Source organism: Canis lupus, chromosome 31 (genome assembly GCF_003254725.2).
Source record: "Canis lupus dingo isolate Sandy chromosome 31, ASM325472v2, whole genome shotgun sequence".
NCBI lineage: Eukaryota > Metazoa > Chordata > Mammalia > Carnivora > Canidae > Canis > Canis lupus.
In genome coordinates this window covers 11,559,676-11,585,468 of record NC_064273.1, presented here as the reverse complement: position 1 = coordinate 11,585,468, position 25,793 = coordinate 11,559,676, and the positions used below count along the sequence as shown (strand labels likewise).

The 25,793-nt window shown below is 34.4% G+C and overlaps 1 protein-coding gene across 2 annotated transcripts in view; it reads left to right on the top strand.

Annotated features, from left to right (window-relative positions):
* LIPI (lipase I) overlaps nucleotides 1-25,793 on the top strand; it is a 131,123-nt gene that overhangs the window by 85,965 nt on the left and 19,365 nt on the right. For both annotated transcript variants that reach the window (XM_035709342.2, XM_049104700.1), the window contains exons 4-9: nucleotides 4,260-4,645; nucleotides 6,677-6,785; nucleotides 7,634-7,735; nucleotides 12,859-12,948; nucleotides 14,397-14,564; nucleotides 16,628-16,732. In XM_035709342.2, the coding sequence (XP_035565235.1) occupies nucleotides 4,301-4,645; nucleotides 6,677-6,785; nucleotides 7,634-7,735; nucleotides 12,859-12,948; nucleotides 14,397-14,564; nucleotides 16,628-16,732 (919 nt within the window). In that variant the 5' untranslated portion in view covers nucleotides 4,260-4,300. The remainder of the gene's footprint in view (nucleotides 1-4,259; nucleotides 4,646-6,676; nucleotides 6,786-7,633; nucleotides 7,736-12,858; nucleotides 12,949-14,396; nucleotides 14,565-16,627; nucleotides 16,733-25,793) is intronic.

Genomic DNA, 25,793 nt, shown 5'->3' with positions numbered 1-25,793 from the left:
GAAACAAAAGAAAAACTCATTCCCTCAGTAGCATTTGACTTAAAGCAGTATTATTCACACTTGTGGAGTCAGGTAGGAATTGGCTAGGCACCACTGCTCTTCTTGATTAGGTTCATTTGCAGGTTTTGCTTTTGACTCGCTGTGAATCTGCTGGGGTGACACAATTGGGAACTTGGCTTTTCTTTGCCTCTCTCTCCTCTTTTAGCTGGCCAGACCAAGGATGTTCTTATGGTGGTGACAGATATATGAGAGGCCAAAAAAAAAAAAAAAAAACAAAAAAACAAAAAAAAACCAAAAAACAAAAAACAAAAAACAAAACAAAAAAAAAAGATATATGAGAGGCCAACACCTCAACATGCAAGTCCATCTCAAGCCTCTGCTTGCATTATATCTACCAGGATCCTATTTTCCATGGCAGGCTGCATGTTTGTCCCCATATCAAGAAGTGGGGCAATTCATCCATTTACGATGGTAGAAGAATGACTCAAAGTTAGAAGGCAAATGGCATAGATTCAAGAATGGGTGATGAATTGGAGCCCCCCCTTGAAATCTAGAACACCAACCAGCTTTCCTTTTATTTTATTTTGTGTAGAATGTACCTCCCCATTTATTTAAAATTTCCTGTGCACTTCTTTTAAATAACTTATAGCTAAGTGTCATTAAAAAAAAATATTTGAGTTCTAGTTAACCTACAGTGCAATATTAGTTTCAGGAGTAATTTCAGTGATTAATCACTTACATAACAAAACTCAGTGTTCATTTTTTTTTTAAGAATTTATTTATTTATTAATGACACACACACACACACACACACACACACACACACACAGGAGTAGCAGAGGGAGAAGCAGGCTCCATGCAGGGAGCCCGACGTGGAACTTGATCCCGGGTCTCCAGGATCAGGCCCTGGACTGAAGGTGGTGCTAAACTGCTGAGCCACATGGGCTGCCCCGATTCTTTGCTTTTTAATAGGCAATTTTTATACAGTTACATTAACTTTATATTTTTTCTCTGGTGTAATTGTATCATTTTGTTTCTTGTTTTCTACTTTCTATTTCTTTTCTCATTTTCTTATCTTTTGTATATATACACTGTTTGCTGTACAATATTCTTATTAAACATTTGAATAAGAATGCCTTTTGATATTGCATTTGGGTTAACTCAGTTTTATGATATATACACTTATATTGGTGTCTAACCTACTTCTATGCTCACTTTCCATCTTTTTATACTATCTGTGAGTGTCTGTGGGTCATGTCTTCAATAAATCTAGCATTTATTTAACAGTGATGATATCAGGAACTGTACTATGTCACTTATGAATGGTGTACTTTAGGGAGGATATAAAGTCATTAGGCTACAAAGTTTTCCACTCATAGCTTTCATTCATTACACTTTTATCTGTCTAATGTATTGTTTTGGAAGACAAATCTGAAGTCATCGTGACTTTATTCCTCTATTTGTAACATGGAAAAAAAATATTTGTAACATGGATTTTCTGCCTTGATGTTTTCAGGATGTTTTCCTTTTTCATCAAAACCCAAACTAGTTTCTAAGAAGCTTCTTGGTGAGTCTGATTAACTGATTTTCTCTAGATTGTGATGAGTCTTTTCAGTTTGCACATCCTGGTACGCAATTTTTTCCTTAATAATTGTAACTGCAACCATCTCCCTCTCCAATTCCTTCTCATCCCAGGGGAATAGTCATGATTTTTACCTTGACTCATCATTTCCTGTCCCATATCTATATTCTCTTCAAAATTGAAATTTTTCTTCCTTCATTTCTTGCTGTCAGGTGAGTGTTCCATGTTTTAATGTGTAATGTGAGTTTTTATTCTGCAATTGCATTTTTTCTTTTCTTGAATTGTAGTATCTCATTATTTCACTTTTAATTTTATCCAGTTGTTTTCTGCCTCAATATTTTTTTTCTAAATGTCCTCCTGTTTTTGAGACACGATTTTTCTTGTATTGTAATGAGAATGCTATTGAATTTTCTGCAATTACTTCTACAGCTGGCAATAGATAATAGATTTTTTTTAATTTTTTAAAATTTTTATTTATTTATTTATGATAGTCACAGAGAGAGAGAGAGAGAGGCAGAGACACAGGCAGAGGGAGAAGCAGGCTCCATGCACCGGGAGCCCGATGTGGGATTCGATCTCCGGTCTCCAGGATCGCACCCTGGGCCAAAGGCAGGCGCTAAACCACTGCGCCACCCAGGGATCCCTAGATAATAGATATTTCTCTTGATTATTTCAGGTGATTTCTGTTCCTTACTTTATCACGGGGATCCTACTTTTTATTCCTCATTACTCATCTCAGAGCCAGATAAAATCTACCTTGGCTTGGAGTGGACCAGCAGTTTGGATATATTGATTGCATTTGGCCTTCTCAGAGTTTCAGCTGATGGAAACATTTCAGAGGATGGAAAGATGGATGTACACAATTCCCCACATAATTTGTATAGTGTAGTAAGCAGTGATATTGCACTGTGGTTTGATTTATTTCTCTTCTCCACTTCCTCATTCTCTGGTACTTACGACAAATGAAGTTTGCTTCAAAGTTTTCACTTGTCTAAGTATCTCTCACCTCTTAACCTGGAAGTTAATTGTGCTTCTCCTTCACTGCTCTCCTCCTTTATCTTCTGAATAACTATGACAATATCACATATATACTTTCCAAACTAGAAGGTGGATTGTAATTTGTGCACATTATTATGGGTTTATCAAATATATATTATATATCTGTAGTTGTAAATATATGTATATAATTTATATTTATTAAATATATATATATGGTTTACCTAATCACATCATTGTTTCTGGGCATTTAAATTGCTTTTATTTCTCCAGTACTAAAATAATATATTTTAGTTTATTTTTACATGTTTAAATAACTATTTTCTTAGGATAAATTCTTAGATGTAGAATTATTGGCATGAAGTATATTAAAAATTTTGTGAATTTTTGATATAAATTGACAAATTGTTTCCTCAAATCTTTTAATAAGTTAAACAAACTACCAGAAACAGTACAAGTACAAATATGCTTTTGTAAAAAAAATTGGGATTATATGCTTATTTTGAGAGAAATTATAATCCTGAGAATCTATGAAAAAGAAAATTAAAAAGCAGCCATTTTTTCATGCCTGGCTATGACTATTGCTATTGATTTGGCCTAGTTATTTCATTCTGTCCTACATCCTTCTAGGATACACAGATGGATAGACAGATAACTAGGTAGGTAGGTAGGTAGGTAGAGGAAGGTAGATAAATAGGCAGACACGTAGGATGCACACATTGATGAGTATACTATATGGTATAACTAAGGTATTTTAAGTTTTTGTGCAATTATCCATACCCTGTTATTAATGTCTTTACATTTAATACAAATTGTTTATTTCATTAATATAAATCCTAAAAAGAAAATAAGGACGAATACCTATTTTTAAGATTATATGTATACCATATAATTTTAATTTCAAAAGGATTTGTATCAACTTATGCTCTCAGCATCCATGTATATGAATATTCGTTACATATACCTTTAGAAGTATTAAGATGATTTTTACTTTTTGTTTAATTTGATGAGAAAAAGTGATACCTTATTGTTTTGATTTGTATTTATTTGATCACTAGATATATTTTCTTGAATGATTATTATCCATATATAAATATTCTGCAGAATTTCTGTTAAAGCTCATTATTTACTTTTATTGTTGTGCATATATATTTGAGAGAGAGAGAGTACAAATGATGGGGGCAGGGAGGGTGGGCAGAGAAGAAACAGAGGGAGAAGGAGAAGCAGACTCCCCACGGAGAAGGGAGCCTGATGTGGGGCCAGATCTCAGGACCCCGAGAGATCATGACCTGAGCCAAAGGCAGACACTTAATCAACTGAGACACCCAGGCGCCCCTTTACTAACAAAATTAATGATTTTAGTCACACCATTTCTCTTTTGTAGAGATAAAAAGTAATTCTTAATTTTAAACCATCACATTTCTTTCTATATTTTATTTTATTATTATTTTTTCTTTCTATATTTTATTTAAAAATTTTGGATGCTTCTTCAAAGGGTCTTTTTTTTTAACATAATCAATGCATTAAACATTGTAGTTGCTCCAGAGTATTATGTTGAAACACTAATGACATAAAATCTTCCCTCTAAATTCAAATCTGTTATTTTTAATAGCAATAAGAATTGTATCAAATACTATTGCAGGAATCATCTTGACTGACTTTTTTTTTTTTCTCATTTCAGAGAGTAAAAGACAATGCCTTCACTTCTCTCAGCTAAGTCTAATGGATTCCCTCAAAGATTTGTTTATTCCCCAAATGGAGATTGCTTTGATGCTATATACAAGGAACAACCTCAACTGTGCTGAGCCACTGTTTGAGCAGAATGGTTCACTTAATGTTAATTTCAGTACAAACAAGAAAACGGTCTGGCTTATTCATGGATATAGACCAACAGGTTCCACTCCCTCATGGCTTCAGAACTTCCTAAGGATTTTGTTGAATCGAGAGGATATGAATATAATTGTAGTAGACTGGAACCGGGGTGCTACAACTTTTCTTTACAGCAGAGCAGTTAAAAACACCAGAAGAGTTGCTAGAAGTCTGAGTGAGTACATTCGGAATCTTTTGGTAAGAAATTTATGCATTATATATACAATCTTTTATGTAATACCACAAAGTGGTATTAAGATAAATACTTTTTTTCCTATACATATTAAGGATTATTGCTTTGATATGCTTTCATTTACAGCCATCTTTTCCTTGTGTGAATGGATAAATTCCATACCTAGATATGAACTGTCTTATTTTTAAAAAATGATCTTAAAGATTTGGTTATTATGTTTTGCTTTAAAATCTTTTAAGATTTTTATTTTTTTTAACTCTATCTATACTGACTTGATATTAAGGTAGTGGACCAAGGGGATAAACTATATAATCGTTAGGTTCTTTAGGTGTCTTTTCTAAGATATGGCTAATATATTTATAATTAATCAAATGTGAATTGGTAAAAGTGAGGGAAAAAGATCTTGAAAAGTAGCATACTTCTGCCAGCCTTGAAGACAGGTCTTTGTACCATTCAGATTTGTCTAGCATTTAGGTCCACTGTTTGGATGAGCCGTAAATTTGGGCCAGTTTTAAGTCATCTGCAGTTTGAATGATCTATACTTACTACACCAACCCATATGGATATCAGTGTCTGTTCTAGAGAGAAACGTAGTCGTGATGAGCACTTGAGAGAAAGAAGGGTGATTTCTGATTTGGAACATTCTTGGGCTTGAAATCTGCTTTGAATTGTGTTGTGCTGAATTTCCAAAGTGCTCTTGAAATTAAGCAAGCTTAATAGATCCAAGAAGCAGTTACATATAATTGTCAGGAGTCAGACTGGAAGATAGACCAAATCTATCCCTTATACTCTGTATGACTTTGAATAATTGCTTAATCTCTCTGCCTCATTTATTTATCTCTATACGTTTGAGATAACCAAACTTTATAAGAATGTTTTATAGAAGTATTAAATGAAATTAATTATTTCAGTGTCTGGTATATGATAATCATTGAATGAAATCAAGATCAGTATAATTTTTACCTCCTCAAATTTGGACGAAACCAAACTAGCTCTCTAAAGAGACAGTGGAGTTAGTTGATTCACTCGGTCTTATAGTCTGTACATTGCATAATTGATTGTTGCTTACAGCAGTGGCCTTTTCTCTAATAAACATGTATTTCAAAGTGTGGGAAATACGAATGTTAAAGATAGAAATTTAGGAAAAGGCTTTATATGTAGGAAAAAGGAAGAAAAGCTCAATAACACTAAAGTTGAGAGTGATTCTCCCTCAAGTTTCTGGGCATTGCTCTGAGAAATTTGAAGAAAATTAATACCCTGTGTTTGGAAAGCCTGAGTTTAGTTACTCATTGACAGCAAATATCCCACATCTTTCTACAGGCCTCTAAGAGGTGTTTAAAACTTATGCTTGGAGGAATAGATTCCATGATTCTCCAGCTTGTGATCTGGGAAGGCATGATCATAATTAAAATTCATAAGTTTCATTTTGTCATCTCTGAAATGATGGTGATTCACACTGTTTCAGTCTTCTTGGTGATTTTGACATAATCTGACCAGAAAAAACAAGTAGGTAGATTATTATATATTTTGGAGTTAAACAGGCCTGGACTTGAAGTTCATCTTTGTCCCTGACAGTAATAAGTAAATATGGTTTCAGGTAACTCATTATCAAACGATGTTATTCAACATTTAATAGATGCCAGGACTTGTTTTAGGCAATAGGATAAAAATAAATACCTCATTGGACTAATATGAATATTAAATATGAGATTTACAAAGCACTTATTCAAGGTAATACCTAATGGTGCTTTTACTGTTATTATGAAATTCTTTAACTAAATGTATTATTTGGCATATACTATTTTGGATAAAAGATAACAAAGGTTTTTAAAAATGTAATGGCATTACTAAAAATGTATAGAGAAAAATCGGATATCTTATGGAAAATGTTGAACAAAGATAGTTTTTTTTAAATTATAAAATCCCATTTTCTGTCTCCCAGAAATACATTAAATGAGAAAAAAAATGAATTCTAAAATATTGATGCATTTGTGATTTCTAAAATGAAAATCATAACATTGTATTTTCACTTGCAGAAGTATGGAGCATCTCTTGATAATTTTCATTTCATAGGTATGAGCTTAGGGGCTCACATTAGTGGATTTGTTGGAAAGATATTTCAAGGTCAACTTGGAAGAATAACAGGTAAAACATTTTTGAGATGATTTTATCTTCCATTGAATAGATATTCTCAAGTTGTTAAACTTTACCTCCTCCCCACCCTCATTTTTTGACACATGCCAGTAGGTCATGAGCCTAGGATTTCTATTTAAATTTTCAAATGCACCAGCAATAATATCTATATTTCATGGAACTCTTAATGGATTTTCCTTTTCTTGTGTGTATGTGGGGAACTTTTGTGAAAAATGAAGGATAAAATACTAATTTGTTTCATGCCACAGCCCAAATTGTATTTGGCACTTAAAAATCATTTTAGAAAAAAAATAAAAATCATTTTAGAACTATAGATAGATCTAGGATGAACTAGTAAAGCATGAGGATCAAGACAGGATCAGGATATTATTCATTTTACCTCTTCTCAGGTCTGTAGTAGATATTTGTTATTAACTATAAAACAACTACAGGTTTATCCCTAAGTACTTCTTAAATAAAAATACTAAAAAAACCAAAATAAAACAAAACCCTACAGTATTTTATTTATTTATTTATTTATTTATTTATTTATTTATTTATTTTATAAATTTATTTTTTATTGGTGTTCAATTAACCCTACAGTATTTTGTTGAGGCATCCCTAGGTGTAGCTTAACACTAGATTGTTGATAAACTCTAAACATTGGTAAAAAGTATTGTTCAATTAATGAAGGTATTTGCTACTCATTCAGTTTAATTTCTCTTAATATTAATTTTGTGCACAAGTTTAAGCTAAAACTATATTGATGTGCTTATAATATAATAATGCAAATATCTGATCTAATAACTATTGTTGTAGGAATTGACTAATCGACTGACAGTTTCTTTCTTGAATTTCAGGTCTTGATCCTGCTGGGCCAAAATTCTCTGGAAGACCATTTAATGTTAGATTAGATTACACTGATGCTAAATTTGTTGATGTCATCCATTCTGATACCCATGGTAACAATGTAGGATTTATTGTTTAATTATTTGGAAAGGAAAAGATGTAAGACATTGGGGAATAAGAGAACATAAAAGGAGAAAGAGTAGTGGGTAAAGTGATGATGAGTCTGTAATGATAAAACGATTATATTTCCCACAAGGGCTATTTCTTAGTTTGTGATATCCTCTGGAGTCAAATGGCACTTTTTGCCTGCAGCTTACCTCCTTCAGGTTTCAAGGGCTGTCATATCATCCTAAACAATTGAAACTTGATAAAAAAATACTTCATCTTGTTCATACTATTGTCAATTTTGATTTGATCACAGTTTCTCCCATGCTTAATGTTTCTACTGTATTTAGCTTTACCATTCTCTCCACTCACGTTCTCCTTGTGATGTGTACCAACTAGAACAGAACACAGCATTTCAGATACAGATAGAGAATACTTTCCCTTAAAAGTAGGGAAATAGTTTCTGTATTGTTTTTAATTATCTTCCTAAAAATATCTAACAGGTTATTGATAGCTTGGGCCAGAGTGCTTTGGACAGACTCTTGTTTTGTTTTTTTTTTTTTTTTTTGATGATTTTATTTATTTAGTTGAGAGAGAGTCTGAGTAGAGTGAAAGCAAGCACGAGCAGGGGAAGAGGGAGAAGGGCAGAGAGAGAGGGAGAAGCAGGCTCCCCAACTTAAGGCTTGACTGGGGCTCAATCCTAGGACCCTGGAATCATGACCTAAACAGAAGGCAGATGCTTAACCCACTAAGCCACCCAAGTGCCCCAGGACAGATACTTTCAAGGAAGAATTTAGATGTCTCTGAGCCCCTTCCTCATTTGAAATTGATGATATTAATATTTGTTGAGCACTTCCTATACCTTGGGCAGTGTTTTAGATGCTTTATGTGAATTAATTATGAAATTCTCCCAAGTCCCCATGAGATAAGTAATCTGATGGGGAAGCTAGGGACAATGGTCACAAGGTCAGGAAGTGGCAGAGCCAGAATTCAAAATTGTATGATTCCAGAGTCTGTGCTTCATGTGTTTGTTGCTCTGATCAGCTGATAATTTACATGTGTTGTGGTTGCGGGCACAGAGAGGATATGGCACTACCATGGAGAAAGGAGGAAGTGATGCCAAGACTGTTTTAAGTTTTTTTTTTTTTTAATTTTTATTTATTTATTATAGTCACACAGAGAGAGAGAGAGAGAGGCAGAGACATAGGCAGAGGGAGAAGCAGGCTCCATGCAGGGAGCCCGACATGCGATTCAATCCCAGGTCTCCAGGATCGCACCCTGGGCCAAAGGCAGGAGCTAAACCGCTGCGCCACCCAGGGATCCCGATGCCAAGACTGTTCTGATTTCCCTATTTCCTCATTTCTTTTCTCTTTAGTCCAAGTAATTTATTTGCTCCCATAGTCCTCTGAGTTTACCATGTGGTGATCCCTACCAATGCCTTTGTGAGAGCTATAAATGCCATAAATCCCACAGAGGACAATTTTTCAACCTTTATGTCTGTGAGCCGGGGGCTGAGCCTATAGGGGTATCGTTCTGCTCCTTCTTTGGAATCAAACTTCACCTATGTATCACAGGTAGTTAGTGCCTAAAGGTTCATAGTTCTAATGTGATAAATCAGCCTCTCAAGACTTTGTTGCTTTATCCCTTTCTATCAGGTTAGCATTCCCACACACAGTACACCTACTGCCCAGTTGCCCTGTGATTCTTTGTCTGAGCTCTTCCTTCTGAAACCTCTCTCAAATTCAGTTCTGCCTATGGCCTTTGAATTAGCTCTTCATACTTTTTATTGTTCTTGTTTGCATTTTTGGCTTTTCCTAATAAACTGTTTTTATTGTTTTTTCACTCTCAACATCTTTTGACAACCTAGACTATCAGATCTAACTTACCACTATAGGGCACATTGTTGGCACCTTTTTTTTTTTTTTTTGTTGGCACCTTTGAATGATCTTTTTATGACCATCACAAATGAGAGACACAGAATATTGATGCTGCATGTCCCTTCTCTCAAGGAATTTCTGAATGAGATACTTGGGGTTAGCATATATTTGGCAGACTGTCTTTTCCTTAAATAGTAATCCATGAGTGCGTAGGTTTTTTTTTTTTTTTTTTTTTACCATAGTTGATTGTATATTTATTTTTGTTTTTTGTTTTTTGTTTTTTTTTTTTTTTGTTGATTGTATATTTAAAAAAAGCTATATGGCCTTTCAAAATTGTGAATTGGATGATTTGGACTAACATTCTTGCTGAGCTAACAGGGAAAAATTACAGTCCAACCTACAGAAGCTAGAAAAATTCCAGAAAAATAAACTGGTAATTTGGAGTCACTTTTCTTATGGCAAGTTTCCTGATACATTGAATAAGGGAAGTATTTCTGAAACCCTTTACATTGGGCTTGTAAAACATTGCATTTTTACCTTCTTTCCATGAAATGAAGGAATATAGAATGCTTAAACTTTATATATCACCCTCCAAATTAATATATTCTTAGGGAGAAAAAAATAGAATAAGGAGAGAAAGCATAATGAATATTAATAATAAAAAAAAGGGCACCTGGGTGGCTCAGTCAGTTAAGCATTTATCTTTGGCTCAGGTCATGATCTCAGGTTCCTGGGATGGAGCCAGAGCCCAGTGTCTGGCTCCCTGCTCAGTGGGGAGCCTACTTCTCCCTCTCCCTCCACCCTTCCCCCACTTGTGCTCTCTCTCTCTCTCAAATAAATAAAATCTTAAAAAATTAAAATAAAAAATATCATTTTACAGATACTACAGGTATTAAATTAATCATATTATGATATAATGAATATCATAAAATAAATATGAAAATATGTGATCTTATTGTATATAAAATAGAAAAACTTTATGAAGAAGCAAAAAACATTTACCAAACTGACAGATTAAGAAAGAAAATTTGAATAGTTCTATAATTATTAATGAAATAGAAACTGTAATTTAAAGACTTCCAAAAAGGAAATCCTAGGCAGATTTTTCTGCCAAACAATTAAGGGAGAAATAAGACCATTTTCACACAAATGGTTTCAGAGAATAATAAAATGTAGGAAACTGTTTATAACCTTTTTAAAAAGCCATCCTAAAAATGTCAAAACTTGAGATAAACATTATAGAAAAGAAAATTTGTGGACATTATTATAACCATGGATGCAAAAATTCTACATAAAAAGTCACATTAGTAAACCAATTCTGCAACATAGAAAAATGGATAATGAATCACACCCAATTTAGATTATTATAAAAAAGCAAGTAAAATAAAAGCATATGCAAAAGTATACATGAAAAACGAGTCAATTTATATATAGTTCCCAAATGGGCAAAAATAAACTATAATGTTTTGGGAGGCATCCTTGGAAGGTAAAGAATAGCAAAAAAAATTATTTTGTTATGTTATTTTTAATGGAAAAGGGAAGCTGGTGATTAGGTAAGAGCATACTAAGAGTTTCTAGGTGCTATTTCTTGACATAGACATGATAGCTAAGTGGCTAAATTTTAAAAGCCATACGGCTTTTTACTCTCCTTACCCTCCTTGAAACCAAGGGAATGAATGACCTAAACAGACCAAACTGCCCGGCCCCTTCCATCTGGTAAAGGGGAAAAGACATGCCTGAATCAAGGGCTGCTTGTAAGTTAATATAAATATGTCTTTTGCTTCTCCCCGATTCTTGAGGAGCCTTCTTGGCTTGATTCTACCTTAGTGGCAAATTGGAGAAAATGATGTTTCCAACCTGGAACCCCTAGTCTTGGAACTCCATGTTGAGTTCAGACATAAGGAAACTGTAAAGATTTCCAAAATTAAAAATATATATATATATATTGGTCATATTTAGGAGAATGCAAGCAGGTGATGGTATGTAAAGAGAGATTGGCTAGCCTATCCTCACCACTGTCACAATCAAATCAGTCTTGTGCTTCCCTGGATTCTAAGGAGTTCTACTGAAGTCATTTGAATTGTTCTTTGCCTTTCCTTACACGCTGAATCCCCTCCCCCATTATTCACAGGCCAGTGTTCTCATGCTCTGCCAACACCTCACTAGCAGTTATCTTGTCCTGTTCCATACTAACACTGAATCCTGTGGCCGCATATTAATCCTTACTGTCAGACCTGTCTTTAGTCTTTATCTTTGTTATGTAAATCTATTGCTGGTCACTTTCAAGAGTTTATTCTGTTGTAGAAAATGTCTTGTGCCCTAAGCCAAAGCATTGCAACTTTACTTGGCAGCAAAATTTCATATCTAATCACATTCCTGAGTATTCTGAGCTTGCTACCCTACCCTCTTTCATCCCCATGACTTCCCTGGGTTATAGCCCCCACATTGGGGTTCTGAGGATCCACAGATACACAGAAGCCCTTAAATCATAGCTACACATTTATGTTACTCTGGCCGAATTTGTTCCAGCTGATGCCCCATATTTAGGTATTTCCAGTTAGTGAATCTAGTACTAAGTCTTTGGCTGTATCCAGAGTGTGAGCAAATCATCACACTGGCCTAAAAGGTCACAAATGACTTGGCTTCATTTCCCCCAGTGCTTCCTCTTGCATGTTATACTCCAGGTAACTGGGTTTCTTTGAATCCTTTAGGTATGCTCACATAATTTTCTGCTTGGCTCACTGTTTCACTCACATCCTTCACATCATTGTGTGACTACCTCCTCAATGGAAAATTGTCTAACCAAACTACTTAAAAGTGCAACCTACCACCCCCACTAGGCACTTACTGTCCTCTTACTTGGTGTTTTCGCTGTGGTACTTATTATTATCTGACATACTATATTTTCACTTGTGTATTATGTCTTCTTCCCAGTAAGATATAGTTTCCACTATCAAAAGGAGTTTTGCTATGTTTTTCTTTTTTATTTATATATTTGTAGCACAAAGGACTGTGATGGACCCATAGTAAATTGATGATTGGTAAATATGTTAAATTGATGACATATAATTTTCATGAGGAATTAATTTGAGACAATACCAGAAAAATGTATCTTTGTAAAATAACATTTATTTTATTTTCAATTCAAATTTTAAGAGTCACTTTCAATGGAATTTATAGGATATTTTATTTTGTAAAAGTGCTGTTGACTCGATTATATTCAGTTTGTGATTCTTGAGTGTTTTTCTTCTTAGGTTTAGGGTTTAAAGAACCCTTGGGACATATAGATTTTTATCCAAATGGAGGAAAAAAGCAACCTGGCTGTCCTAAATCCATTTTTTCAGGTATACCAATAGTATTTTTGAATGAATTATGAATTTCAAATGATGAAAGGAAAACAATTTACTTTTTTCCTTCTTAACTTGTGGGCAAGATTTTGATCATCCTTGCTCATGAGTCAGGAGAGTTATTGGTAAAAAATGGCTTAATTGGATTTTTCTCAGTTCATAAAGTTTACCAGTACATATCCCATTTTGTCATGGTGAGACCTATTACATTAGTTTCAATAGCTTCATTTCATCATTTTTTAAATAAGATTTTATTTATTCATTTGGGGACACCTGGGTGGCTCAGTGGTTGAGTGTCTGTCTGCCTTTGGCTTAGGGAGTGATCCCTGAGTTCCAGGATGGAGTCCCACGTCGGGCTCCCTGCGAGGACCTTGCTTCTCCCTCTGTCTCTGTCTTTGCCTCTCTCTCTCTGTCTCTCATGAATAAATAAAATCTTTAAAAAATTTTAAAAAATAAAAATTTATTTATTTATTTGATAGAGAGAAAGAGCAAAGGCACACACAGGTACTCTCAGGAGCAAAGGGGGGGGGGGCAAGGAAGAAGCAGACTCTCTGCTGAGAAGGGAGCCCAACTCTGGCTCAATCCCAGGACCCTGGGATCATGACCTGAGGTGAAGGCAGACACTTAAGAGACTGAGCCACCCAGGTGCCCCTTTATTTATTTTATTATTATTATTTTTGTGTGTGTGTGTGTGTGCACCTTTATTTCAGCATTTTAAACATTAGGAGAAGGTCTAAGTCAATGAAGAAGCACATATGGCCAAAGTAGCATGTAACATGAGTTTGGTCTCAGGATTTAATCTTTACCATAACTATAATATTATACAAGCACAGATTCATAATCTCTTGTACTTGATTGTTACAAAATAGCCAAGCAGCTGCTCCAGGTGTGCATTTGGCTCACTTCAGAGTCCTAGGAAGCAGTGTTTTGAGGTCTACAGTGACACCTAGTTAAGTAACACACCACTAAAGACCACAGCAGCTAGAGAAGTTTGGTCAAAGATTATAAGGATGTGAGAAGATTGGGAAAGAAAAGGACACAATAAAAGTTTTATTGTTTCCTGGTTTCATAGTCCTCCCTGACAATGAGTAGAAATGTTGGGGATGTGAGGTTAGAAGGGAAAGATATACACATAGTTATTAAGTATGGTAGCACTGTGTGTGTGGAGGTGATCAAATGATTGAAATTAAACATTTTTTCCTGTGGTAGTTATTACTTCAGAAATTTTTAAAAATAAATGTCACGTAAATGCATATTAAATTTAAATTTTCAATGGTACTACTCATTTAGTTCCTTGAGATAAAATTGTATAGTCAACACTTTAATATCCACAAGTATGTAGTATTGAATAGAACTTAATTTTTCTCTAATTTATTTAAACTTGGTTTAATAAATCTACAGTTTAATACATCTACAGTTCTTTTGCTTGATTTTTAACACTTAAGGAATTGAATTTATTAAATGCAACCACCAGAGAGCAGTTTACTTGTTCATGGCATCTTTGGAAACAAACTGCAATTTTATTTCATTTCCTTGTTCTTCATATGAAGATTTCAAAGCTGGTTTATGTGTAAACTGTGAGAAGTTCAAGAAAAAATCATGTCCTAGGCTAGGTAAGTGAGATTGTTATAATTACTATAAGTTTTTATGGAAAATGAATAAATAATTGTTAGTATTTTGCTGGAAACTTTCATATTTTCTTGAGAACATGTTAGCATTTTATGGACAAATTACCTGTGGAACAACCAGAGAAAATAATTTATTTCCTATGTAGTACTTTTAAGGTTTTTAGTGAAAAGAGTTTAATCAACTGCTCAATGGAATTTAACCAACTATGCTCAATGTAGCGTGCAAATTTGGTGGTCTTATGATGATCCTTGTTCTTGTTTTGTAAAGAGGTCTCACTATCTATCATCCATCTATATTTCTACTTTTCCACCAAAGAAAGAGACTATGCATTTTTTTTTTTAAGACTTGTACATTCTTAGTGGCACTGAAGATTTTAATTTTTATGGAAAGTCTTAGGAGCAAGTGGAGAGGTGTAAACCATAGTCAGCTTTTCATTTGCTATTAGCAAGTAGACATGAATCATACATGGTTCACACCTTCCAAACTCATAAAGCTTGGCAAAAGCAGCTAAGTATTTCAACTTTCGATAACTACAGCCTGCCTGTGAGAAATTATAGAGAGAGAGAGAGAGAAAAAAAAAGAATCCACATAAAAATAGAACAGTAGAGCTGGAAAGAATCTTAGAGGCTGTTTTTTTGCTTTGGATTTTCTAAAGAGATTACCAGATCCCAAGCATGTCATCCCAGCACTAACATCTTATGAGTGCCACGATCAGGATCTGCTAGAAATGTTTCCAAAGCCAAAGGGGCTCAATGAAATGGGAAGCAATTGCAATGGTTGAATTAAACAGCTTTCTGCAGTTTTCTTCAGCAGGAGGTTTATACTAACATGCATAGAGAATTGCTAGGAGAGGAGGGCAAAATGCAGATTTTGCCAGACTTAATTTCTCATAGACCCCTTCTGTCCAGAAGATGTCTTGTGGGATTCTTTTTCTTCAGATCTTATGTTGGGAATTGCTTTTCTGGGCTCATTGCTTTTCTGTATAATTGAGAAAATTGTGACCCAGTGTGAATAGAAGGATTAGTGTTCTTCCTACTACATTCAAATTTCAAATTTGGAGGTAGTAATGTAAGAACAGACAAATACATAAAGTAGGAAACATTTTAAATATATGTGTATGTGTTAATATTTCAAATATGCTGATGGGATCCCTGGGTGGCGCAGCGGTTTGGCGCCTGCCTTTGGCCCAGGGCGCGATCCTGGAGACCCGGGATCGAATCCCACATCGGGCTCCTGGTGCATGGAGCCTGCTTCTCCCTCTGCCTGTGTCTCTGCCTCTGTCTCTCTCTCTGTGATTATCATGAATAAATAAAAAATTAAAAAAATATGCTGATAATGTATGTATCTGGAATATATATATTACATATATAATATGTAATGTATATAGATGCTATCTTTATGACACATTTATAATGTATGCACATACATACGCTATCTGTATGCATGTGTATATGTAGGAGAATTGGGAGCTATGCTCATGGAACTAAATTTTGTATTTGTTTTATCTAATCATTTTATTCTGCTGAATTTACTAAAAGGAGATGCAAGTACAATTCTGGGGATGTCTGGATGGCTCCGGTTGAGCGGTTGCGCATCGGCCTTTGGCTCAGGGCGTGATCCCTGAGTTCCAGGATGGAATACCACATTGGGCTCCCCGCAGGGAGCCTGCTTCACCTTCTGCCTGTGTCTCTGCCTCTGTGTATCTCTCATGAATAAATAAATAAATCTTTAAAAAAAAGTACAATTTTGAGTTTATGATATAATAGTAAAAATTGCTACAAATGGATTGTAGCCATATGGAGTATGCTCAGCTCTGATAAGATTTCTAGGGAGTGGATTTGTTTATGAATCTTGAATTTGATTTATTATGTAATTAAAATGAATGGAATATAAAATTATTTGACAGATGGTTTTTGAGTTACAGAAATCATAAATTATTATTATTGTAATACATTGTTTATTTGAAAGCTTTGTTTGTTTTATTTGAAAGCTTTGTGTGCTATTTGATGGAAATCTAGTTTCTAATGTTTTCTTTCTCAAATCTTAGGTTATCAAGCTGAGCTATGGAAAGATGCTTTAAAAGAAAGAAAAGAAAAACAATTTCTCAAGACCACTGTGTTTTTGGATACTAGTGGCACAAGTCCATTCTGTAGTAAGTTAACATTTTCAACAAATGAACAAATGATTAGTTTTATATACTAATTTGTATTTTCACTAAAATGTTCTTTCTACCTCATCCAATTCCATCACATAATTTCAAGGAACTCTGAAATTTGTTACGGTCAAATTCAAAGGACCTGATTTTTTAGCTTGTTTAATTGTTCATCTCTTGAAGGACATTAGGGATGTTTTTAGTTTTTGGCTATTATAAATAAAGCTATGAATATTTATATACAAGTTTTTATGTGAATTTAAGTTTTTATTTCTCCTTTTTAAAGGCATAGGAATGCAATTGCTGGGTCATAAGCTAATTAATTAGCCTTATAAGAAATTGATGAAGTGTTTTTCAGTATCCTGTACCATTTTGCAATCTCCCCAGCAAAGTATGAGTGACCCAATTTCTTGGATTTCTTACTAGCAGTTGGTATTGTCATCATTAAAAAAAAAAAAAAAATCATTCTAATAGGTGGATAGTGATACCTTATTGTGGTTTTAATCTTTGTTGCCCTGTTGGCTTATAACAATGAATCTCTTTTCTGTATATCTTTGGTGAAACGTGTTCATGTCTTTTGCCCATGTTTCAACTGAATTTTAAGTGTGGAGTTTTGAGGGTTTTTTTTTTTTTCATATATTTTTATAGTAGTCCTTATTGGATATTTGGTTTGCAAATATTTTCTCCCAGTCTGTAACATAACTACTTTTTCATCTTTTTACAAGGGCTTTTGCAAGGGCAAAAGTGTTTACTTTTGATGAGATCTAATGTATCATTTTCTTTACACAGAACATGTTTTTGGTGTCTGAGAACTCTTTGCTGAGTCCTATAGGTCTTGAAGATTCCTCCTAATTTTTTCTTTTTCTAAAAATTCTATAGTTTTATGTGATACATTTAAGTCTGTATTTCATTAGTGGTTTAGGTTTCGTATAGTATGTAGGGTTTAGGTTGAGGTTCTTTTTTTTTTTTTTTTTTTTTTTGCCTATAGACATTTATTTGCTCCAACATCATTTGTTGAAGGACTATCTTTGCTTTATTGAAATGCTTTTGTAGCTTTATCAAAAATCAGTTAAGCATATTTGTTTAAGCATATTTCTATTTGGTCTAGATTCCATTCTCTTTCCTGTTTCATTGATTTATCTGCTTATCCCTTTTCCAATTGACACATTATTAATTACTATGGCTAATACTATAGACTTATCAGATAGAATGATTATTTCTTCTTTATTCTTCTTTGTCATGTATATTTAGATATTCTAGAATATTTGCCTTTCAATAAAAATTTAAAATAAGGTTGTCTATGTCTACAAAACTTTGGCTGTATAGGAATTGCATTAAACCTATAGATCAATTTTGGGGGAACTGACATCTTTACCATGTTGAGTCTTCTGATTCATAAACATGTCTCTACATTTACTTTGATTCTTTGATTTATTTCATCAGTATTTTGTAATTTTCAGCATATAGGCCCTGTGTATCTTTTGTTACATGTATATCTAAGTTTTTTTTTAATTTTTGAGTGATGATAAATGATATTTTAAAAATTTCATATCCCCATGTCTATTGTTAGTATGTAGAAATAGGATTGAATATTTTGAGCTTTTTTCTTGGGGCCTTGCTGAATTCACTTATTATTTCTTGGATTTTAAAAATAGATTTCTTAAGAGTTTCCTATGTAACAATCATATCATCTACAAATAAAGAGAAACTTTTACTTCTTCTTTTCTAATCTGTACACCATTTATTTTTTTCTTATTTCATTCAGTGTCTAGAATTTCTAATACTATGTTAAATAAGTATGATGAAGACAGATCTTGCCTTATTCCCAATCTTAGAAGAAAGCATTGTTTGTTACCTGTAGGTTTTTTAACCATGGGTTATTTACAAGCATGTTGTTTAATTCCATGTATTTAGAGATTTTCTTCTTGTCCTTCTATTATGATTTCTATTGTTGATTATACTATTTAGAGTCATATGTTTAGAAAACAAATTATGTATAATTTCAATTCTTTTAAATTTATTGACTAAAAAAAAACAGTCCAGGATATAGTTGATTTGGGTGCATATTTCATAGGCACTTGAAATAAATGTGTATTCTGCTTTTGTTGGGTGGAGTGTTCAATATATGTCAATAAGATTCTGTTGGTCTCCAACACCATCAACTTATTACAACATCAATTCAAAGTAAAAAATCTCATCTAATATCATCAGATAAAAGTTCCAAATCATATCATTCAATTCCAAATCTAAATCACATTTGGGTAAGTCTCTAGGTAGAATCCATCCATAGGCACAAATACTTCCATTTGTGGGTCTATGAAACTCAAGAATCAAGTTGTCTGTTCCAAAAATACGTTGGTGAGACAGACATAGGATACTAGTCATAGACATTCCTGTTCAAAGGGGGAAAAAAATAGAAAAGGAAATGGAGTCAATGGTCTGAAGTAGTTTTAAAAAAAAATTTCTTTTTTTTAAAAAAGATTTTATTTATTTATTCATGAGAGACAGAGAGAGAAGCAGAGACATAGGCAGAGGGAGAAGCAGGCTCCCTGCGGGGAACCCGATGAGGGATGTGATCCAGGACTTGATCCGGGACTCCAGGATCACGCCCTGAACCAAAGGCAGACGCTCAACCGCTGAGCCACCCAGGCATCCCTGAAGCAGCTTTATAGTCCAATAGGGCAAATTCCATTTGGAATCAAGAGTTGGAAAACATTCCCTGTGGCTTATTCCCCCTGAGTTCTGCTCCATGGGTTCACAGCTCTGTGTTCTAGCAACTTAGAGTCATCTTTTTCTTTCTTTCTTTCTTTTTCTTTCTTTCTTTCTTTCTTTCTTTCTTTCTTTCTTTCTTTCTTTCTTTCTTTTCTTTCCTTTCTTCTTTCTTTCTTTCTTTCTCTCTCTCTCTTTCTTCTTTCTTTCTTTCTTTCTTTCTTCTTTCTTTCTTTCTTTCTTTCTTTCTTTCTTTCTTTCTTTCTTTCTTTTCTTCTTTTTTATTGTTTTGTATAAATGGTAACTTATGTTTACAAATGAATAGTTCTAACAGCCTGTTTCTTGCTGGAAAATTCTGAGGGCCCCACAACATTCTTTCGTTTTGTACTTTGTCTCCTTCAGTCCAAGCTGACAGCGTTTATGCTACTACAACATTGTCAAAAACCTTGTAGATGTCCATCTATGTCAGAGATTCATTCCATTAGACAAGAGGAACTTCCAAATATCTTTTGTAGATAATCTTATCTCTATTTTGGGCTTCTACTGAGATGGCAGAGGGAATCTAAGAACCACATACTTAATCTTTCCTAAGAGCCTTTAGTGTTACTGAATACTCTAACTTTTTTACCTTTCTAAGGCAAAAGATTGTCTAGTCACACTCCTAGATTTTTCTCTGGGGCATGATTTCCTGATAGTGAATCTCTTAGTTTTAGTATCTTTTGCAAACTTGATAGGATAAGGATTTTTTAAGTCATTAGATCTGGATTTTTTTTAACACTTTCATCTCAGTTTACATTTTACCTCTCACATTTCACCATAAAAACCACTAAGAAACAAGGCCATATTTTGAAGCCCTATTAGCATGAAAATCCCCTCAGCTAAATGTCCCATTTCTTTATTTACAACTTTTGCTTTCCATATAATTTCAGGACATAATTCTGTTAAGCTTTCTGTGACTATATAGCAAGTATTCTTTTTCTACCAGTTTTCAATAACACGTCCCTTCCTTCTGAGGCCTCATCAGCAAGTTGTTAACCATCTACATTTCCACTAACAATATGTTCAAGGTAATTATTCACCAAAATACGTATTCATTTTCTGTCATGACCACAACAAATTACCACAAGGTTAGTGGCTTAAAAAAGCTAAAATCTATTATCTTTACAGTTCTGGTCAGAAGACTGACACAAGTGTCACTGAAAAAATTGAGGTGTCAGCAGGCCTGTATTTCTGGAGGCTCTAGGGGAGAATCTGTTTCCTCGACGCTGAACTTCTAGAGGCTGTCTACGTTCCTTGGCCTGCGGCCTCTTCTTTCTCAGTGGTGGGTTGTGTCTTCACTAACTCTCACTGCATCCTTTCAATCCTTTTGCATCACATCTCTTTCTGATTCTCTTCTTTTTCTTCTGCTTTGTAACTACAACCCTTTTAACTGCATTGCTCCCACGTGGATAAATCAGATAATCTTCCTATTTTAAGGGCAGGTGATTAGCAATTTTAATTCCATTTTGCTTTGCCATTGAAGCTTACATATTTACAGGTTCCAGAGATTAGGACATGGACATATTTGAGGAGGTCTACCATAATTACAATAAGCACATATGATTTTTCATAGTCTACTGTTATCAACATTTTATGTGAAGTGTGAGACTTTGATTTGCATTTGGGTTTCTTTACATTCCCCACTTTAAAATATCATTGTCTTGAGTAGCAGATTGCATGATAATTTTTGTCTCAATCATCAAATATATAAAATTCATGAGGAAAAGGATAATCTATTGTATGTATGTAGATGTCTTCCCTTGCTATTTTTCCCTCTTTGTTTTTGATGCTTTAAGATGATTTCAATTCCTTTCTGTTTGAAGAAATTCCTTCTTACAATATTTAAGGAATTGAGTCTGCTAATAAAACTGTGGAGGTTCCTCAAAGAGTTAAAAATAGAACTACCCTATGACCCAGCAATTGCACTGCTGAAGATTTACCCTAAAGATACAGATGAGGTGAAACGGCAGGACACCTGCACCCCAATGTTTATAGCAGCAATGTCCACAATTAGACAAACTGTGGAGGGAGCCTCGGTGTCCATCGAAAGATGAATGGATATAGAAGATGTGGCCTATATACACAATGGGATATTACTTAGCCATTAGAAACGACAAATACCCACCATTTGCTTCAATATGGATGGAACTGGAGGGTATTATGCTGAGTGAAGTAAGTCAATCAGAGAAGGATAAACATTATATGATCTCATTCATTTGGGGAATATAAAAAAATAGTAAAAGGGAATAAAGGGGAAAGGAGAGAAAATGAGTGGGAAATATCAGAGAGGGTGACAGAGCATGAGAGACTCATAACTCTGGGAAATGAACAAGGGGTAGAGGAAAGGGAGGTGGGCGGGGGGATGGGGTGACTGGGTGACAGGCACTGAGGGGGGCACTTGATGGATGAGCACTGGTTGTTATGATATATGTTGGCAAATTGAACTCCAATAAAAACATATACAAAAAAAAAAAGAAAGAAATTATTTAAGTTTTTCTTTGTCTTAGAGTGCCTTTATTTCTTCTTTATTCTCAAAGGATAGTATTACTGGATATCAGGCTTAGAGTTGAGTCTTTCTTTTGGCCTTTGAAAAATGTGCCACACAGTGTGTGAAAAATCCTGGCCTCCATGGTTTCAGATTAAAAAAATCCATTGTGACTCAAATTTGTATTCTCCTATAGGTAATGCATCATTTGTTTTGGGCTGCTTTCATTTTTTTTTTTTCTTTCTTTTTTGAAGTTTAATTATGATGACTTGGTGAGGATTTGTTTGGGTTTATCCTGTTTCAGGTTCACTCAGCTTCTTGAATGTGCATATTGGTTTTCTTTATCAAATTTAGAAAGTCCTTGGCCATCATTTCTTTGAATATTCTTTAACACCAATTTCTTTTCTTTCTTCCTGACATGATAACATACATATGACATCTTTTGCTATGGTCACATAAGTGTCTGAGGCCCTGTTCATATTTTCCCTCTCACTCTTTTTTTTCTCCATTGTTGAGTTTGAGTGGCCAGTTGATCTGTCTTCAAATTCACTGACTTCTATCCTCTATCATTCACTCTACCATCAGGTACATGCAGTGAGTTTTATATATTACTGTAGTTTTCATTTATGTAATTTCTACCCTGTTTTCTTTTACAGCTTCTATTTCTTTGCTCAGATCTTTCTATTCATTTTTTCAAGAGGCTCTAACTGGTTTTTTGAAATCCTTGTCAGATAATCCCAGCATCTGATTTATCTCAGTGTTGACATCAATTCATTGTCCTTTCTCACCAAAGTTGTGGTTTCCTTTGTTCTTGGTATAATGGGCAATTTTCTTTCTTTTTTTCTTTCTTTCTTTCTTTCTTTCTTTCTTTCTTTCTTTCTTTCTTTCTTTCTTTCTTTTTCTTTCTTTCTTCTTTCTTTCTTTCTTTCTTTCTTTCTTTCTTTCTTTCTTCTTTTTTTTTTTAAAGATTTTATTTATTTATTCATGAGAGACAGAGAGAGAGAGAGAGAGAGAGAGAGGGAAAGAGACACGGGCAGAGAGAGAAGCAGTCTCCATGCAGGGAGCCTGATGTGGGACCCGAACCTGGGTCTCCAGGATCACGCCCTGGGCTGAAGTTAGCACTAAACTGCTAAGCCACCCGGGCTGCCCTAATGGGCAATTTTCAATCATATCCTGTTCATTTTATGTGTTATGTTGGAAGTTGAGTCCTAATGTAAATCTTTTTTATTTTAAGCAGGTAGCCGCATTGTTTAGATTTTAACTTTATGTATTCTGAGGCTCTGCTTTCTTAGATGTATAATGGTTCAGGACTTTTATATTTTCCTGGTAACTTGCTTCTTTTTGCTTTATGCAAAAATTTGCATTTTGCCTCCCAATTTTATCTGATTCTATCATATTTTATCACAACAGTTTGTATCTCATACAGCCTTTGAAACCTGTCTTCTTTTCTGTCTTAAATATTATATTCTGTAATATTTCGTTTCACTTGTTACTTAACAATCAGTATTTATTATGAATGTTACTATTATAACAAATGTTCACTATATTTACCAATTTTAGTTTTCTACCTTTTATCTTGTCCTCTTTCCCTTCTCCAACTTTTGCCTTCTGGGTTTAACTCCTAACTTACTGAAATATATCCTTAATGACTTGTTACTAGTGGTCTCTCTCAGTTTGTTTATTCCTTGAAAATGTCCTTATCTTTTCCTTACTCTGGAATGCAAATTTAATTCAAGATAGAATTCTAGACAGAGTATTTTCACTCAGCACTTTGAAGACATAAATTTTCTTTGCAGATAAATTTATTTTTTCATTTATTGTTGGTGTAATTATTGCCTGCAGATAATCTATAGTTTTCTTCTGGTTGGATCAATTAATTAATTAAACTACTTATTCATGATTTATTGTTATCATTTTCTAGTCTCAAGGGTCATTTTAAGCCTCTTAAAATTAAAGAAAAATATTTGTGCTATTTCAAAATGAAGACTCATGTATTCTTTTAATATAGAAAACTCTCAGTAGTCAGCTCTTCAAAATTCACTCTTTGGAGCACCTGGGTGGTTGAGCTGGTTAAGTGTCTACCTTTGGCTCAGGTCATTATTCCATATCCTGGGATTGAGCCCTGCCTCAGACTCCCTGCTTAGTGGGGAACCTGTTTCTTCCTCTCCCTCTGCAGCTCCCCTGGCTTGTGTTCCCCTCCACTGTCTCCCTCCTTGTTGAATAAATAAAATCTTTAAAAAAGTTAAAAAAAAAAGCACAAAATTCTCTCTTCAGAGCAAGTTGGATTTTATTTTTTTCAGAATTTATGTAGCATAATCTTGGAGCATTTTTAATGTAATTTGGAGGGGTAAGGAGGATCTTTACCAAGTGATGAGTGCTAATTTAAATTCCATGTTATCAGGGTGTCTGGGTGCCTCAGTCGGTTAAGCATGGGACTGTTGATTTCCACTCAGGTCATGATCTCAAGCTTTGTGTCCAGCTCCATGCTCAGAGCAGAGCCTGTTCCTCTCGCTCTCAAATAAATAAATAAATAAATAAATAAATAAATAAATAAATGAAATCTTAAAAAGAAATTTCCATGTTACCTGGAGTTTTATTTAGTCTTGGAACATTTTTTTCCCCCATCTAAGACTCATAGACAACCAGTAAGAAGAATTTCCCAGGTCTCCCTTTGAATGACAAAGCAGAAAATTAAGGTCTCCAGCTCTGTGCAGAGACTTTCATTTCCACTCTGTCACTCAGCATCATGTCTCCTGTGTGTGGAAGTTAACACTTCCATAGAGCCTCACTCTCCCCACATTCACTTCTCAATTCCTGCAGGGATTCCAGAGCTTCAGTCCTTCTTAAGCTTTACCTTTACTTTCTCTTCATTTCTGTCTCCTGATATTTTCCTTACCTTTATCTGAGCTTGGTTGTGTATTTAATTTATGGATCGCACACTCATTATTTCCATGTACAATAAGAGGTGGGCTTATTCTGTAACATCTCAATATGTCATACTTCCAGAAGTCATCTGAGAGTCTGAAGGTCTGCTTTTGGGGGTGTAACAAAGTATTTTGTCTGAAGCTGAGCAGCCACTTTATTTATTTATTTATTTTAAAAGATTAAAAAAAATAAACGATTTTATTTATTTATTAATGAGAGACACACACACAGAGAGAGAGAGAGAGAGGCAGAGACACAGGCAGAGGGAGAAGAAGCAGGCTTCATGCAAGGAGCCCGATGTGGGACTCCAACCCGAGAATCTGGGATCACACCCTGAGCCAAAGGCAGGCGCTCAACTGCTGAGCCACTCAGGTGTCCCTGAGAAGTCACTTTATTTTATTTTATTTTATTTTATTTTATTTTATTTTATTTTATTTTATTTTTTTGAGAAGTCACTTTAAAGTAAGAAGTAGTCCTTTACTCTCTTGTGTTAGAAATTGATGGTCTGGCGATATATACATTACCTTATTTGAGGCAGTGATAAGCATCAGGCATAAAACAATAAGTTACCCTTGCCTGTTTAGTAGCAATGTTTAACAGCTAGCATGCACGATTTTAGTATATATATTTCTTATAAGAAGATTTCATACATCCCGTGTTCTGTTTTTATACATTTTCTTCTAAGAGATGGTTCACAGTATAGGGACCAGTGCCTACCTCTTTTATATAAGATATGATGGAGATGGAGGATATATTCTAGTCCATAAGTTATAATATCACAACAGGATTAGGATAGAACTAAAACAATGGGTATCACTTTACACTGGATTGCAGCAAAATGTAGTCTGCTTGGCTGTTGTTGGGACTGGGGATGGGCATCTAAGTAATAATAGCATCATACTT